This window comes from Pongo pygmaeus, chromosome 3 (genome assembly GCF_028885625.2).
Source record: "Pongo pygmaeus isolate AG05252 chromosome 3, NHGRI_mPonPyg2-v2.0_pri, whole genome shotgun sequence".
Taxonomy (NCBI): domain Eukaryota; kingdom Metazoa; phylum Chordata; class Mammalia; order Primates; family Hominidae; genus Pongo; species Pongo pygmaeus.
In genome coordinates this window covers 140,591,134-140,605,097 of record NC_072376.2, presented here as the reverse complement: position 1 = coordinate 140,605,097, position 13,964 = coordinate 140,591,134, and the positions used below count along the sequence as shown (strand labels likewise).

Genomic DNA, 13,964 nt, shown 5'->3' with positions numbered 1-13,964 from the left:
ACCAACATGGAGAAACCCCGTCTCTACTAAAAACACAAAATTAGCCAGGTGTGGTGGTGGGCACCTGTAATCCCAGCTACTTGGGATGTTGAGGCAGGAGAATCCCTTGATCCCAGGAGGCGGAGGTTGCAGTGAGCTGATATCGCACCACTGCACTCCAGCCTGGGAGACGAGAACAAAAGTCCATCTCAAAAAAAAAAAAAAAGAAAAAAGAAAAAAAGAAAACCTTCCCAAATCCCTTTAATTCCCTGCATAATAGGCCACAAAAGTCAGCACTCCAAACTTACAGCATATTCCTTACTGTATTTACCTACTAATAAACAACTAATAAATGAGGAAAAGAAAGTAAATCAAACACACATATAGGTTAGTATAAATTTGGTTCTGGGGTTTGGGGTCATACAAATCTTCTTAAATCCCATTTCAGCTCCAAGAACAACACAAAAGACAGTTTTTGTGGAACTCTCTAAACATGTAAATCTTTCTAGACAGGGTTGGCTGGGTCCAGGGTATCCAGTGCCACCATGAACAGATAAAAATCCAAGCCCAGGGTGAACATAACTCCAAATTACCAAAATGAGGCACCATCTGGAGCCATGCCAGATACTTAAAAGTCCCTACTTCAGGCTAGACAGACAACAATGAGCTTCTGCAGAAATAGAACCCATTTTTGAAGTATATATCAAGCTAAAATGACACAATTATCAATGTGAAAGGGAAAAGCAAAGGGAAACAAAAATAGAAGTTCTAGTACAGTGCCAAGAACTAAAAAGTCTTTCCTAGAAATGAGTTCTATTGCTAAAGTGACACTCATCATTTATTATGCTATCTAGTGCTTTTATTTCCTGTCATTCTGGTACCTAAGCATTTAACAATGCAATACTAATTTTTTCTGGACTTTTATCCTTACACTGGTGATATATATCTCAAAGGCATAAATGAAAATTTAAAAAATATCACCATGTACAAGAACTTATTCCCTTACCTAAAAAAGAGACTTCAAATTTTATCTTGTAACTTCACTTCTAAATAATGTCTATACAAGTTTAAGTAGCTAAGAAAGGGTTTAGATAACTCAGATATCCACTGTTAAAATCTACTTCCCTAGCTTCACAAATATAATTCAACAAATATAATTCCTTTTACTCTTACACTGAACAAGAGTAAGAAAATAGGATGTTTGTTTGTTTTTTGAGACAGAGTCTCGCTCTGTCGCCCAGGCTGGAGTGCAGTGGTGCAATCTCGGCTCACTACAAGCTCCGCCTCCCGCGTTCACGCTATTCTCCTGCCTCAGCCTCTCGGAGTAGCTGGGACTACAGGCGCCCGCCACCACGCCCGGCTACTTTTTTGTATTTTTAGTAGAGACGAGGTTTCACCATGGTCTCGATCTCCTGACCTCGTGATCCGCCCGCCTCGGCCTCCCAAAGTGCTGGGATTACCAGCGTGAGCCACCGCGCCCGGCTGTTTGTTTGCTTGAAAGGGGTATGGGTAACTATCCTGGGCAGTCACCTAAGGAAATCCACCAAATGGACTGTCTCATATTCTTGTGTGAAACATTCGGGAAATAATCTAATCTCTTCAAGTTTAGCTCCTCTTTTCCATGGGCTTTATTAAAAAAATTACATATATTATATATATGTTTAAATGTTTACTTTGGATGCTATGTGTGTGTTCCTAAGAAACATTTTTTTCTTTTTTTTTTTTCCTACTGGTACAATACACTAAGCTTACTTAGATTTCACCAGCTGTATATGTACTCATTCCATGTGCTTTTGTGGTCTGAAGTCATCACTTGGAGGCACCAATGGAAAAGAGCAGTGTCAGAGGACTGGGATTCCTCCACTAGCTGTGTGACCTTGAGTAAGCCACCTTAACCTATAAACAGAAAGTAATATCTGCCCTGTTACATGATAACCAATTATTTCACTTAGATAAAAACTGAATATCTATTATATATTTTTATGAGATATGAGGAAAGATTCTTCTTGACGCTTTGCCATTTTTTCCCATAAGAAGCCTGGTGGTAAAGAGCACAGGCTTAGGATCAGGAGTCCTGCGTTTCTTGAATTCTAGCTCTGTTGCTTGTTAGTTGTATGATCCTAGGCAAGTTACTTAATCTCCCTGCCTTCCATTTCCTTGTACACATGAGACAATTCCCACCTCAGAGGATTGTTGTAAGGATAAGATGAGGTAATTCAATGCGCATTCATCCAACATATATTTATCTAGGAACCATTCTGCTTACTGCTATACTGGTTAAAAATCCCCTTGTCCACTATATATGTGCCATACATGGCTAGCCCCCAGGAATTAAAAAAGACAATATAGTAAAGCGACATTATGGCAAGAAAATACTAACTTTTCTACCTATGTATCTTTTTGGAACCAATAATACAAATCTGACTTGTTTTTGTGAGCTGTTACAAATGAATCTGCAAGACTGAATCCAAGTACAAAATATTAGGTCTTGATTTAGAAGATATTTCTGAATAGCACGTTTCAAGTTTTTTTTTTTTTTTTGAGACAGAATCTTACTCTGTTGCCCAGGCTGGAGTGCAGTGGCGCAATCTCGGCTCACTGCAGCCTCCGCCTCCCGGGTTCAAGGGATTCTCCTGCCTCAGCCTCCCGAGTAGCTGGGACTACAGGCGCCCGCCACCACGCCCGGCTAATTTTTTTTTTTTTTTTTTTTTTTTTGTATTTTTAGTAGAGACGGTGTTTCACCGTGTTAGCCAGGATGGTCTCGATCTCCTGACCTCGTGATTCGCCCGCCTTGGCCTCCCAAGGTGCTGGGATTACAGGCATGAGCCATCGCACCCGGACCGCACGTTTCAAGTTTAGGTGTTCACCAGTGAACTGTGCCTGGCTGATACACACAAGGTCACAAATGACACAAAGATCAGAAGTGATGGCATATACCATACACGACTGTGTAACTAGTATAGGACCTAGCATAGGGTAAATGCTCATAAATATTAATTTTAAAAAATTAAGTTTGGTTTCCAACTTTGCCACTTCCACACGGAGTGACTCTGGGTTAACTTGTCTGGATCTTAATTTTCAGTAAAATAGAAATGTGTCTGCTTCACCTATCTCATAGGATACTTGTGATCAAATGAAATTACATGACAATGTATCTGGCGCTAATAAAACGGTAATTTATGAGACACAGAATGACTACTGACACCAGCTAGCCTACAAGCCTAATAATAGAGATAAGATGTTAATACATAACCACCAGGAAATAAACATGGAGATCTAGTGAAAACCCATGACATGTTTTCTAAAAATGTCATCTTCCTTGTGACGAAAGGAGCTGGTCATTGCTAGGCAGGTGCTGTGCCTTTTTCAACTCCCACGTTTCAGCAGCAGGCTCTGCTGAGTGACATTTTGCAAGGCTGAGGCCCCCGTAGGCGCAGGCGCCGTTGGGGTACGCATCCGGGGACCTGCAGGTTACAAGCAGCAGATTCCACCTTCAATCCTGGCTCTGACAAGCCCTCCAGGTAAGGCGCCTTTGCATTTAGCCAAGCTAGAGAAGAGAGCTGGAGGCCACCTCTACCTTTCACGGGGGGAAGGGACTGCCCGCCCGCTCGCCCCCATTACCTCAGCCCTCCGGAGCGCGCCGCGGACTCCAGCCTTGTCTCTCGCCCCCAGCCTCACCCCGCGTCCCTGACCCACGAGTCTCCCGCCCAGCTCCGCGTCCCCGGTACCTGCCTCCAGGCACGTACACGGCGCGCTAAGAGGCACGGGGAGCTCTTAGCGCACCTACTACTTAACCGGGCCGGCTACTTACTGGCCGCCAGGCGGAAGCCTGCGATCGAACTGGCCGGGCCTCCCAGCACCGCCGCTCTCCAGGCTCCCTTTCGAGGACTCAACTTTGGTCCGAGCCCCAGCCGCAGCTCCGGTAATCTTTCCAGGAACCGAAATGCTAGATACAGCGGAAGGAGAAGCGGAGGGAGGAAGACAAGCCCGGGGCGGGGCGGCGCGACAGTTTGGACACGCCCCGAGCTCTCCTGGGCTCTCTGTCCCGGTCAGGATGTGAAGCGCTTGCCGAGGGAAGAGGCTGAGGACACAGCCTCCTTTCGTCCTGCGCTGCCCGGCCTTCCGCGTGACCCCGTCTTTGACCTCGGGGCGTTCCGCCCACGTCTGACCGTCAGGTGCGCACGCGCACTTGCAGGCTTGTTTTGCCAGTTTCACGCCACCCGGGATGGGAGAAAGCAGGTATCGCGAGAGTTGGGCGCAAGACGCCTTGTGGGGATTGTAACTATGGCGGGCCTGCACAACGAAAGTGAACAGGAGCCGCTCTTAGGCGACACACCTGGAAGCAGGTGAGCGGATCCTGGTGGAGGGACCCCTCAGCCTCCTGCGCTGGTGGGACTGGCTCCTTTCCGGGCTTCACCCGCACTGGGACAAACCCTCGCTGCCAGAGGGGTTCCAGCGCGGTGGGAGCCGGTGGCCGGGTTGTGTGAGCCGAGAAGATTCGCTCCCAAGGTAGGAGAAAGGGCGTCTGGCCGCACCGTGCGGTGATGAGCCCGTGGGTTCGAGTGACGGGGCTGGAGAAACCCAGGCTGCTGCTTTGCCTGTTGCAGCAGCCAAGCCACCACATTCTGTATCTTCTGCATTCCATATTTGGCCCTTTGTAGCTGATCACTTCCCACATTTCACAGTTCCAAAATGATGGTTTTAATCGATACTTGAAGGTATCGGTGTTAGTAATGACCTGCTGCCTAATTGCCTGACAACCTCTTGATACTTTAACAAATCTGTCTAAAATGAGCTCGCCTTTGTCCTATGCCAAATGCACCAAGAAAGACTAATTTTAAGGCATTGAAGGAATAACGTTAGTATTTTGATCCTTATAATTCTGGTTGTTTTGATCCTAGTTTATGGGCAATGACTCAGGAATGTATACCCAATGTATTTTTACCTTTAGGAAAACGGAATTAGTATTTTATTTGAAATATACATAATAATTACCTCAAGTAAATTAATAAATTCAGTTAAACTTCAGCTGTCTATGACCGTGTTAATTTTTACTTATTTGTTCCGCGTAAGCACCAAACCTTTTGTGAGCACTCTAACTCAAAACCCTTTGGCAAATGTATTGCTCTGGTCCTCGATTTACTAAACAGAGTTTATGGAATGCAGTTTTATCTTTACCTGATTTTATCTTGATCATTAAAATGAGTATCGATGCTGATATGAATTTTAATAGAGTGATGTCCTCAGAGCCTATTGAGACATTTGGGACTGTTTGCTTCTATACCAATTTATTCTACACTGCTATACTTTTTTTTTGAGACGGGGTCTTGCTCTGTGGCCTAGTCTAGAGTGCAGTGGTGAGCCTGGAATGCAGTTTTATCTTTACTTGATTTTATCTTGAGATCATTAAAATGAATATCGATGCTGATATGAATTTTAATAGAGTGATGTCCTCAGAGCCTATTGAGACAGTTGGGACTGTTTGCTTCTATACCAATTTATTCTACACTGCTATACTTTTTTTTTGAGACCGGGTCTTGCTCTGTGGCCTAGTCTGTAGTGCAGTGGTGCGATTTTGGCTCACTGCCACCTGTGCCTCCCAGGTTCAAGCGATTCTCCTGCCTCGGCTTCCGGAGTAGCTGGGATTACAGGCGCGGGCCACCAGACCCGGCTAATTTTTGTATTTTTGGTAAAGACGGGGTTTCACCATGTGGCCAGGCTGATCTGGAACTCCTGACCTCAAGTAATCCACCCACCTCAGCCTCCCAAAGTGCTGGTATAGAAGCAGTCCCAAAAGTCTCAATAGGCTCTGAGGCCCGCTGCTATACTTTTTAAGTACTTACGTCTGCTTTTAGTTTTTCTGACAGACTGTTTTCCTGGCAGACTGTTCTGCATCATGTTTTTGAAATCTGGCAGCAACAGTTGTTTTGTTGTTGTTGTTGTTGTTGTCACCATACTCTTTCCACCAGCTTTTAATTTGGGGCTTCTTGTTTGTGATAGCTTTGATAACCCTGGATCTATGCTTAATATAACTGTGCGTCATTACAACCTGGTAGTTCTGACTGAGAGGTAAATGTCTTTCCTATTAGTTAAGTGCATAAGCTTGAGTGCATGGACTTTGTGACATTTGGTTTTCTCAGAATTCTTTTTTTTTTTTTTTTGAGATGGAGTCTCGCTCTGTCACCCAGGCTGGAGTGCAGTGGCGCGATCTCCGCTCACTGCAAGCTCCTCCTCCCGGGTTCACGCCATTCTTCTGCCTCAGCCTCCCGAGTAGAGTAGCTGGGACTGCAGGCACCTGCCACCAAGCAGGGCTAATTTTTTTTGTATTTTTAGTAGAGACGGGGTTTCACCGTGTTAGCCAAGATGGTCTCGATCTCCTGACCTCGTGATCCGCCCGCCTTGGCCTCCCAAAGTGCTGGGATTACAGGCGTGAGCCACCGCGCCCGGCCTCAGAATTCTTTTTGCTTCGTCCTGGTTTTTAGCTATTTTCCAGATAATTGCAGGATCCCTGAGTTACGTTTAAATGTGGTCTTCTGGTACATTCTGTCACCTTGTACAAAAGAGAATTTGTTTTCATACTCTTAGCTTTGACTTCATCAAAGTGATTGATGCTCATTAGGATCTGTCCAGATTTAGGTGTTCCCGCCAATAATCAATACCTCTGATTGAGGTTCTAGATTTAGCATTTTAAAAACAAAAAGGGAGTATTTTGAAAATAATTCAATAAGTATATGTCTTTAAAAACACAAGTATATTCCCTAGTAAAGTGAACCTATGTACAACTAGTTGGCAGGACCTGTTTGTTCACTTTGAATATATTGCACAAACACATCTAGGTCACCACCAACTTTTCCTCACTAACAAGGTTGATTGTAATTTGCTGGTCTGGTGGAGCTGGCCTCTTGAATCCTCAGTGCTCCCCACTGACCCCCTCTATGGAGCTTTATTTAAGGCAACAGGGGTTGGAAAACATTTCCTGTAAAGTCCCAGTTTGTAAATATTTTAGGCTTTTTTAGGGCAAGGGGAAAAATCAAGGATATTATATAGGTGTTTAGATAACCAGAAAACAAATTCCACAAAATTTTTTAGTGATGACATTTAAAATATAATAATAAGTATAATATAGGTTTGTTAATGAAAGGGATAGAATTTGGTGGGGGAGGGGATGACATTTTCCTTAATTGCAGTTCAGAGTTGATGTTTTCTGTCATCAAACTGATAACATATTCATCTGTAAAAACCGTTTGTAGCTCACATGTTAATGATCCAAGTTACAAATGATTTCAAATTTTTTTTGCAACCTTAGCCTAGTCTCTAAAATTTGTATTATTAGGGCATCTATCCTTATAGGGCATATCTTTATAGAATATTTTCAGTTTATTTCTGTAACTGTTATACCACTACATTGTTCTGTCACTGAGCACACACTTCTTTCCTCTCTCTCTCTTTTTTATTTTTTATTTTTTTAAAGACAGACTGTCTGTTGCCCAGGCTGGAGTGCAGTGGCACAATCTCTGCTCACTGCAACCTCTGCCTCCCAGGTTCAAGTGATTCTCCTGCCTCAGCCTCATAAGTAGCAGGGGCTACAGGCATCCACCACCACGCCCGGCTAATTTTTGTATTTTTAGTAGAGACAGGGTTTCACCATGTTGGTCAGGCTGATCTTGAACTCCTGACCTCAAGCAGTCTGCCCGCTTCGGCCTCCCAAAGTGCTGGGATTACAGGCGTGAGCTACTGCGCCTGGCCATTGTTAAATTTTATCTAACTTATTTTGCTAATCAGTTCACTCCACTATATTGTGTATTCCTTTTAGTTTTTAAGTCACAAGTTTGACAAGCATGCTATCATTTGGAGTATTTCAGTTTGAAATAGAAATGTTGAACAGGATAAAACTGTAGCACTACAGTTTTACTGGAAGGAAAATCTCAAATGGGGAACTAATGCTAGACTGCAGCAGTGATTATAGAAAGGAATTTTAAAAGTTAAGCAAATCATCTTGGAAATGCAGCATTCCTTTTTGTACCCGGTCATACGAGAAAGAAGCCTCTGGAAATTCAATCTCAGGTATGTGACACATTTGTCTGAATCATCAAAGCTAAGAAAATGTAATAAATATGGTCACTTGATTGAAGGACAGTTGCATTCTCCTATGTTTCTACTGTCTCCAACAAGGTAGAAAGATAATTTTTTTCATTGAAGTTATACTTTTTTAATTAAAAAAGGAAAAAGTAAATCTTTTTATTTTGAAAAATGTTAAATCTATAGAAAAGATGAAAAAATCATGAACACCTGTATATCCTGTCACTAACTGTTAGCCTTTTCCACACTGCCGAAATCTTTCGGCAGGTACATGCACACCCACACGCACCTCTTTTGCCAGACTACTCAAAAGTAGGTTGCAGACATTGTGGTACTTTGTCCCAAGTACTTAATTGCAGCTTGCACCTCCCAAGAACAAAGAAATTCTTTTACGCAACTCTATCACTGTTACAACTAGAAATACAATATTAATTCAAGAATATCATGCAGTATATAGTTATTACTCAAGTTTTTCCAATTATTCCAAAAATATACCTTATATTCTTTGAAAAAACAAAAATAAAAAAAACCAGGAGCCATATGCAGGAGATAATCAATGTTTATGCATTCGTTGTTATGTCTTTTTAGACTCCCCTAACCTAAAACTCTCCTTTGACCTATCTCTTTCTTGTCACCATTAAAATCTTTGAAGAGTATAGGTCAGGTTTTCTGCAGAACATCTAATATTCTGGATTTATGGACTGTTTATTTCAAAATAGATCCTGGTCAAACATTTCTGGCAAGAATATCACATGGGTTATGTTGAGAACACCCCACTACATTACATCAAAAGGTACAGGATGCCAGGACATCCCACTACTGGGAATGCCAAACATGACCACTTGTTAAGAGGGCAACTGCTATATCTTTCAATTATAAACATTCATGTTCCATTTTGTAATTAGTAAGCAGACACTGGGGTGACATTTGAGGGCCTTTGACTATCCTCTCCTTAACAATCTTTCAATCAGTTGTTTTAGCATCCATTGATGATCCTTCCATTATAACATAGAAAGTGGCCATTACATTATTATTTCCTAATTTTATCCTTTCAATATTTAATAATTGTCGTTTGTCATTAAAAGAAGAAAGATTTTGACTGAGCTCTATCAGTCACTCAAACAATTTTATTAGTTTTTTTAGAATCAAATAATTTACTTCTTGATTCCCTAATTTAGATATATCTGATTTTTTATTCAAATTCTAGTATATTGATTTCAAAGTATGGGCATCTGGGGTTCTGGTATTTTTCTCAGGTAAGCTACATTATTTTTATTTTTTTCTTATCTACTCTCGTTTGACTCAAAAGAGGTTTGTTTATATGGAATGACATATATAGTGTTAAACACCTTAAATATATTAGGAACTAATATGTTTGGCATATAATACATCTAAAAAACATTGTTTCTCTTCTTCCTTTCCTCTTTACCACTCCCAACCATATCACGTTTGAAAAAAAAAGTTTCTTTTTTGAAGACTAATTTGACAGTTCTAAGGCTTATTTTAAAGAAATTAATCTTGGAACATAAGAAGGCATTTTGTCTGTTCTGCATGGCTTGATTATTTGAAAAGATAATGCTCACATTAAGGTGAACTTGTTAACTCTTTCTATTGTGTGTGTGAAAAGGTAATGAGTATGTAGACTTATGTGTCACCTAATGGAGGTAAGATGTCTACTTAGTATACATGCCCTTGGTCCAGATCAGATGCTTATCCAAAAGATCATGTAAGTCTGGGGGGTCATGGTCTCTCTTTGGTCTGCTGGTAAAATTTATCTGGTAACCCATTTAGGAGGTCCCAGGGCTGAAAATGTCTTAGGTTACGTTAAACCTTCCTGTTATCATTCCTATTTTCTGAAGTAGGAAGCCAAAACAGCTTCCTGCAGCAATTTAATTTGCTGTCATCAAGTAGAGCATGTTATAATGATGACAATTATTATTTTTTAGTACTTCGTAGCTACGGGGGATCTAGTTGTAGCTAGTTTATTTGATTTATCTTGATGTAGTTTATTCATTTTTACAAATTGCAACACTCTTGATTAATAAATCTGTGCGTGTCAACGGTAGCAAAATAATTGCCTTGCAAAAAGTTTCCTCTTTTAAAACTATACTGTTTCCCATTTTCTGTATACAATAATGCATATATACAATCCATGGAAATTAAAAAAAATAATGCTTATTCATAGATAAATTAGTGTAGCAGAATCAATATTAGTAAATTCTACCTCTATCACATCATTTTCATAACTTTAGTAGAGAATAAAATTGTTGACACTTAAGATCCACATGTAATGAGATAAATTTATACTACTTTTTTCTTCTTTACACCTAGAGAATGGGACATTTTAGAGACTGAAGAGCATTATAAGAGCCGATGGAGATCTATTAGGATTTTATATCTTACTATGTTTCTCAGCAGTGTAGGTAAGTATTAGAAATACGTAATTTTAACAATTCAGATCAGATGTCATATTTTAACTTCATTTACTTCATTTACTTTTGTTGCCTCTGAAATTATCTTTATTGTGCTAAAAAATATGTAACATAAAATTTACCGTGCTACCATATCTAAGTTCAATAGCCTTAAGTATATCCACATTGTTGTGCAACCAATCCCTAGAACATTTTCATCTTGCAAAAGAGAAACTCTGTACCCATTAAACAGCTCCCTATTTTCCCATCCCCCAAGCCGTAGCAACCATCATTCTACTTTGTTTCTTGAAATTTGACTATTCTAGATAGTGCATATAAATGGAATTATATAGTATTTTTTTCTTGTGATGAGATTATTTCATTCAGTGTCCTCAAGTTGGTTTGTGTGATTATTTCCTTTTATTTAAAGGCTATATAGTCCATTATATGTATTGTAGGGTAGGAGAAATTTTTCCTCTATTCTCTTATGTGCCTAAGGCTTGTGAATTAAGCTGACAAAAGAAAGACTAACAGTTAAAAAAGTATACAAATTTATTTGATGTTAATATTTTTTAATGAAAAGAAAAAACATTAAGGAATGTACATACAAATGAAACTAGACAACTACTAAGAGTCCCTAACACTGTCATGTACTCACAAAAGTATTTCATCTTTTTTTTTTTTTTTTGAGACGGAGTTTCACTCTTGTTGCCCAGGCTGGAGTGCAATGGCACGATCTCAGCTCACTGCAACCTCCACCTCCCAGATTCAAGCAATTCTCCTGCCCCAGCCTGCCAAGTAGCTGGGATTACAGGCATGTGCCACCACCCCTGGCTAATTTTGTATTTTTAGTAGAGATGGGATGTCTCCATGTTGGTCAGGCTGGTCTGGAACTCCCAACCTCAGGTGATCTGCCCACCTTGGCCTCCCAAAGTGCTGCGATTACAGGGTGAGCCACTGCGCCCAGTTAAAAGTATTTCATCTTTTTTTTTCTTTTTTTTTTTTTTTTGAGACGGAGTTTCGCTCTGTCGCCCAGGCTGGAGTGCAGTGGCGCGATCTCGGCTCACTGCAAGCTCCGCCTCCCAGGTTCGTGTGATTCTCCTGCCTCAGCCTCCCGAGTAGCTGGGACTACAGACACCCACCACCACGCTAATTGTTTTATATTTTTAGTAGAGACGGAGTTTCACTGTGTTAGCCAGGATGGTCTTGATCTCCTGACCTCGTGATCTGCCAGACTTAGCCTCCCAAAGTGCTGGGATTACAGGCGTGAGCCACCGCACCTGGCCAAAAGTATTTCATCTTTATAGCCATCAGTGAATTATTTGTTTTGCTAATTCTTGAAGATGTGCAAAATTTCTTTTTAAAAAAATTTTATTATTTATTATTATTTATTCATTTGTTGAAGTGGAGTCGCCCAGGCTGGAGTGCAGTGGTGTGATCTCGGCTCACTGCAACCTCCGCCTCCTGGGTTCGAGCAATTCTTGTGTCTTAGCCTCCCGAGTAGCTGGGACTACAGGCGCACGCTATCACGCCCAGCTAATTTTTTTGTATCTTTAGTAGAGATGGGGTTTCACGGTGTTAGCCAGGATGGTCTCGATCTCGTGACCTCATGATCTGCCCGCCTCGGCCTCCCAAAGTGCTGGGATGACAGGCGTGAGCCACCCCGCCTGGCCACTGCAAAAATTCTTAAGTTTAAATATACAGTCTTAATTATACCTGTGTCTTAATGTTCCAAGACAGATTGTAGGTAACAGAATCTCAATTGTGCCTCAAAGAATTAACAACAAAACAAAATTCAATCTATTCTCTGCATTCAGGCAGAAAGGGGGAGAGCAGAGAACCCTTCCTGCATCTGCTGTTTCTCGGTTGCCTTCAGTCTGAAATAATTAATATGGCAAAACAGCAGATTTTTGGGGTAGCATACTCTGATTGCCTTCAGTATATACCACATTTTTTTTTTTGAGACAAAGTCTCACTCTGTCGTCCAAGCTGGAGTGCAGTGGCGTGATCTTGGCTCACTGAAACTTCCGCCTCCCGGGTTCAAGCAATTCTCTGCCTCAGCCTCCCAGGTAGCTGGGATTACAGTCACCTACCACCATGCCCGGCTAATTTTTGTATTTTTAGTAGAGACGGGGTTTCACCATCTTGGCCAGGCTGGTCTTGAACTCCTGACCTCGTGATCCACCCGCCTCAGCCTCCCAAAGTGCTATACAGCCTAGCGTGGCGTACCACATTTTGTTTAGCCATTTGTCTGTCGATGGACATTTGGGTTGCTTCCACCTCTTGGCTGTTGTGAATAGTGCTGCTGTCAATATGGGTGTGCAAATATCTCTTCAAGATCCTGCTTTCAGTCCTTTTGGGTATATATCCAGAAGTGAAATTGCTGGATCATATTATAATTTTCTTTTTTTTAATTTTTTGAAAAATTGCGATAACTGTTTTCCATAGCAGCCGCACCATTTTATTTACATTCTCACCAACAGTCAGGGTTCCAATTTTTTCACATCCTTGCCAACATTAACTTTCTTTTGGATAGTAGTCATCCTAGTGGATGAGATGGTATCTTGTTGTTTTGATTTGCATCTCCTTAATGATTAGTGATGTTGAACATGTTTCTTGTGCTTTCTATTTGTATATCTTCTTTGCAGAAGTGTTTGTTCAAGACCATTGCCCATTTATTAGTTGGATTTTTTGTTGTTGAGTTGTAGGAATTCTTTATATACTCTGGATGTTAGCCCCTTATCCAATATATGATTTGTAAATATTTTCTCCCATTCCAGGACTCTTCTATTCAGTGTGCTAAATGTATCCTGTGATTCACAGAAGTGTTAAATATTGATGTAGTCCACCTTCTCTGTTTTTTTCTTTTTGAGACAGAGTCTTGCTTTGTTGCCCAAGTTGGAGTGCAATGGCACGATCTCGGCTCACTGCAACCTCCCCCTTTCAGGTTCAAGCTATGCTTGTGCCTCAGCCTCCCTGGTAGCTGGGACTGCAGGTGTGTGCCACCACACCTGGCTAATTTTTGTATTTTTCGTAGAGACGGGGTTTTGCCATTTTTGCCAGGCTGATCTTAAACTCATGACCTCAGGTAGTCCACCTGCCTTGGCCTCCCAAAGTGCTGGGATTACAGGCATGAGCCCCAAACCCGGCTGTTTTTATCTTTTGTTGCCTCTGAACCTCAACTTATTTTTATATTGATAAAACATACAAAAAGTAAAATACAAGAATCTTAACTTGTATTGCTTGATGTATTTTAACCTATTCACATTATTTCTGAATATGTAGTTACTAAAAAGTAAAACTTCATGAGGAAAACTTTTCAAAATATTAAACATCTATAACCATGTTAAAAGGATAGGATGAGAATGTATAGGAATGATCAATATTGTGATAGTTTTTAAAGGACTGTTTTAGGAAATTAATTTTTTTCCAAGTTGAGACCCTCTAAATCTGTAGGCACTAATATTACAAGTGGTCTCTTTCCCCTGAGAGGAA

At 41.0% G+C, this 13,964-nt stretch overlaps 1 protein-coding gene across 13 annotated transcripts in view; it reads left to right on the top strand.

Moving 5' to 3' along the window:
* The first annotated feature begins 1,710 nt into the window (after positions 1-1,710).
* Positions 1,711-13,964, top strand: part of MFSD8 (major facilitator superfamily domain containing 8) — a 48,529-nt gene continuing 36,275 nt past the window's right edge. For 2 of the 13 annotated variants that reach the window (XR_008502078.2, XM_063664113.1), the window contains exons 1-2: positions 3,543-4,325; positions 10,390-10,481. Coding sequence is in view for 12 of the 13 variants with exons in the window: in XM_063664113.1 (XP_063520183.1) it covers positions 4,264-4,325; positions 10,390-10,481 (154 nt within the window). In the remaining variant the exon portion in view is untranslated. Of the gene's footprint in view, positions 3,501-3,536; positions 8,044-10,389; positions 10,482-13,964 lie in introns of those variants that run through there. The other 11 variants (XM_054485071.2, XM_054485073.2, XM_054485075.2 and 8 more) reach the window with 10 other exon arrangements.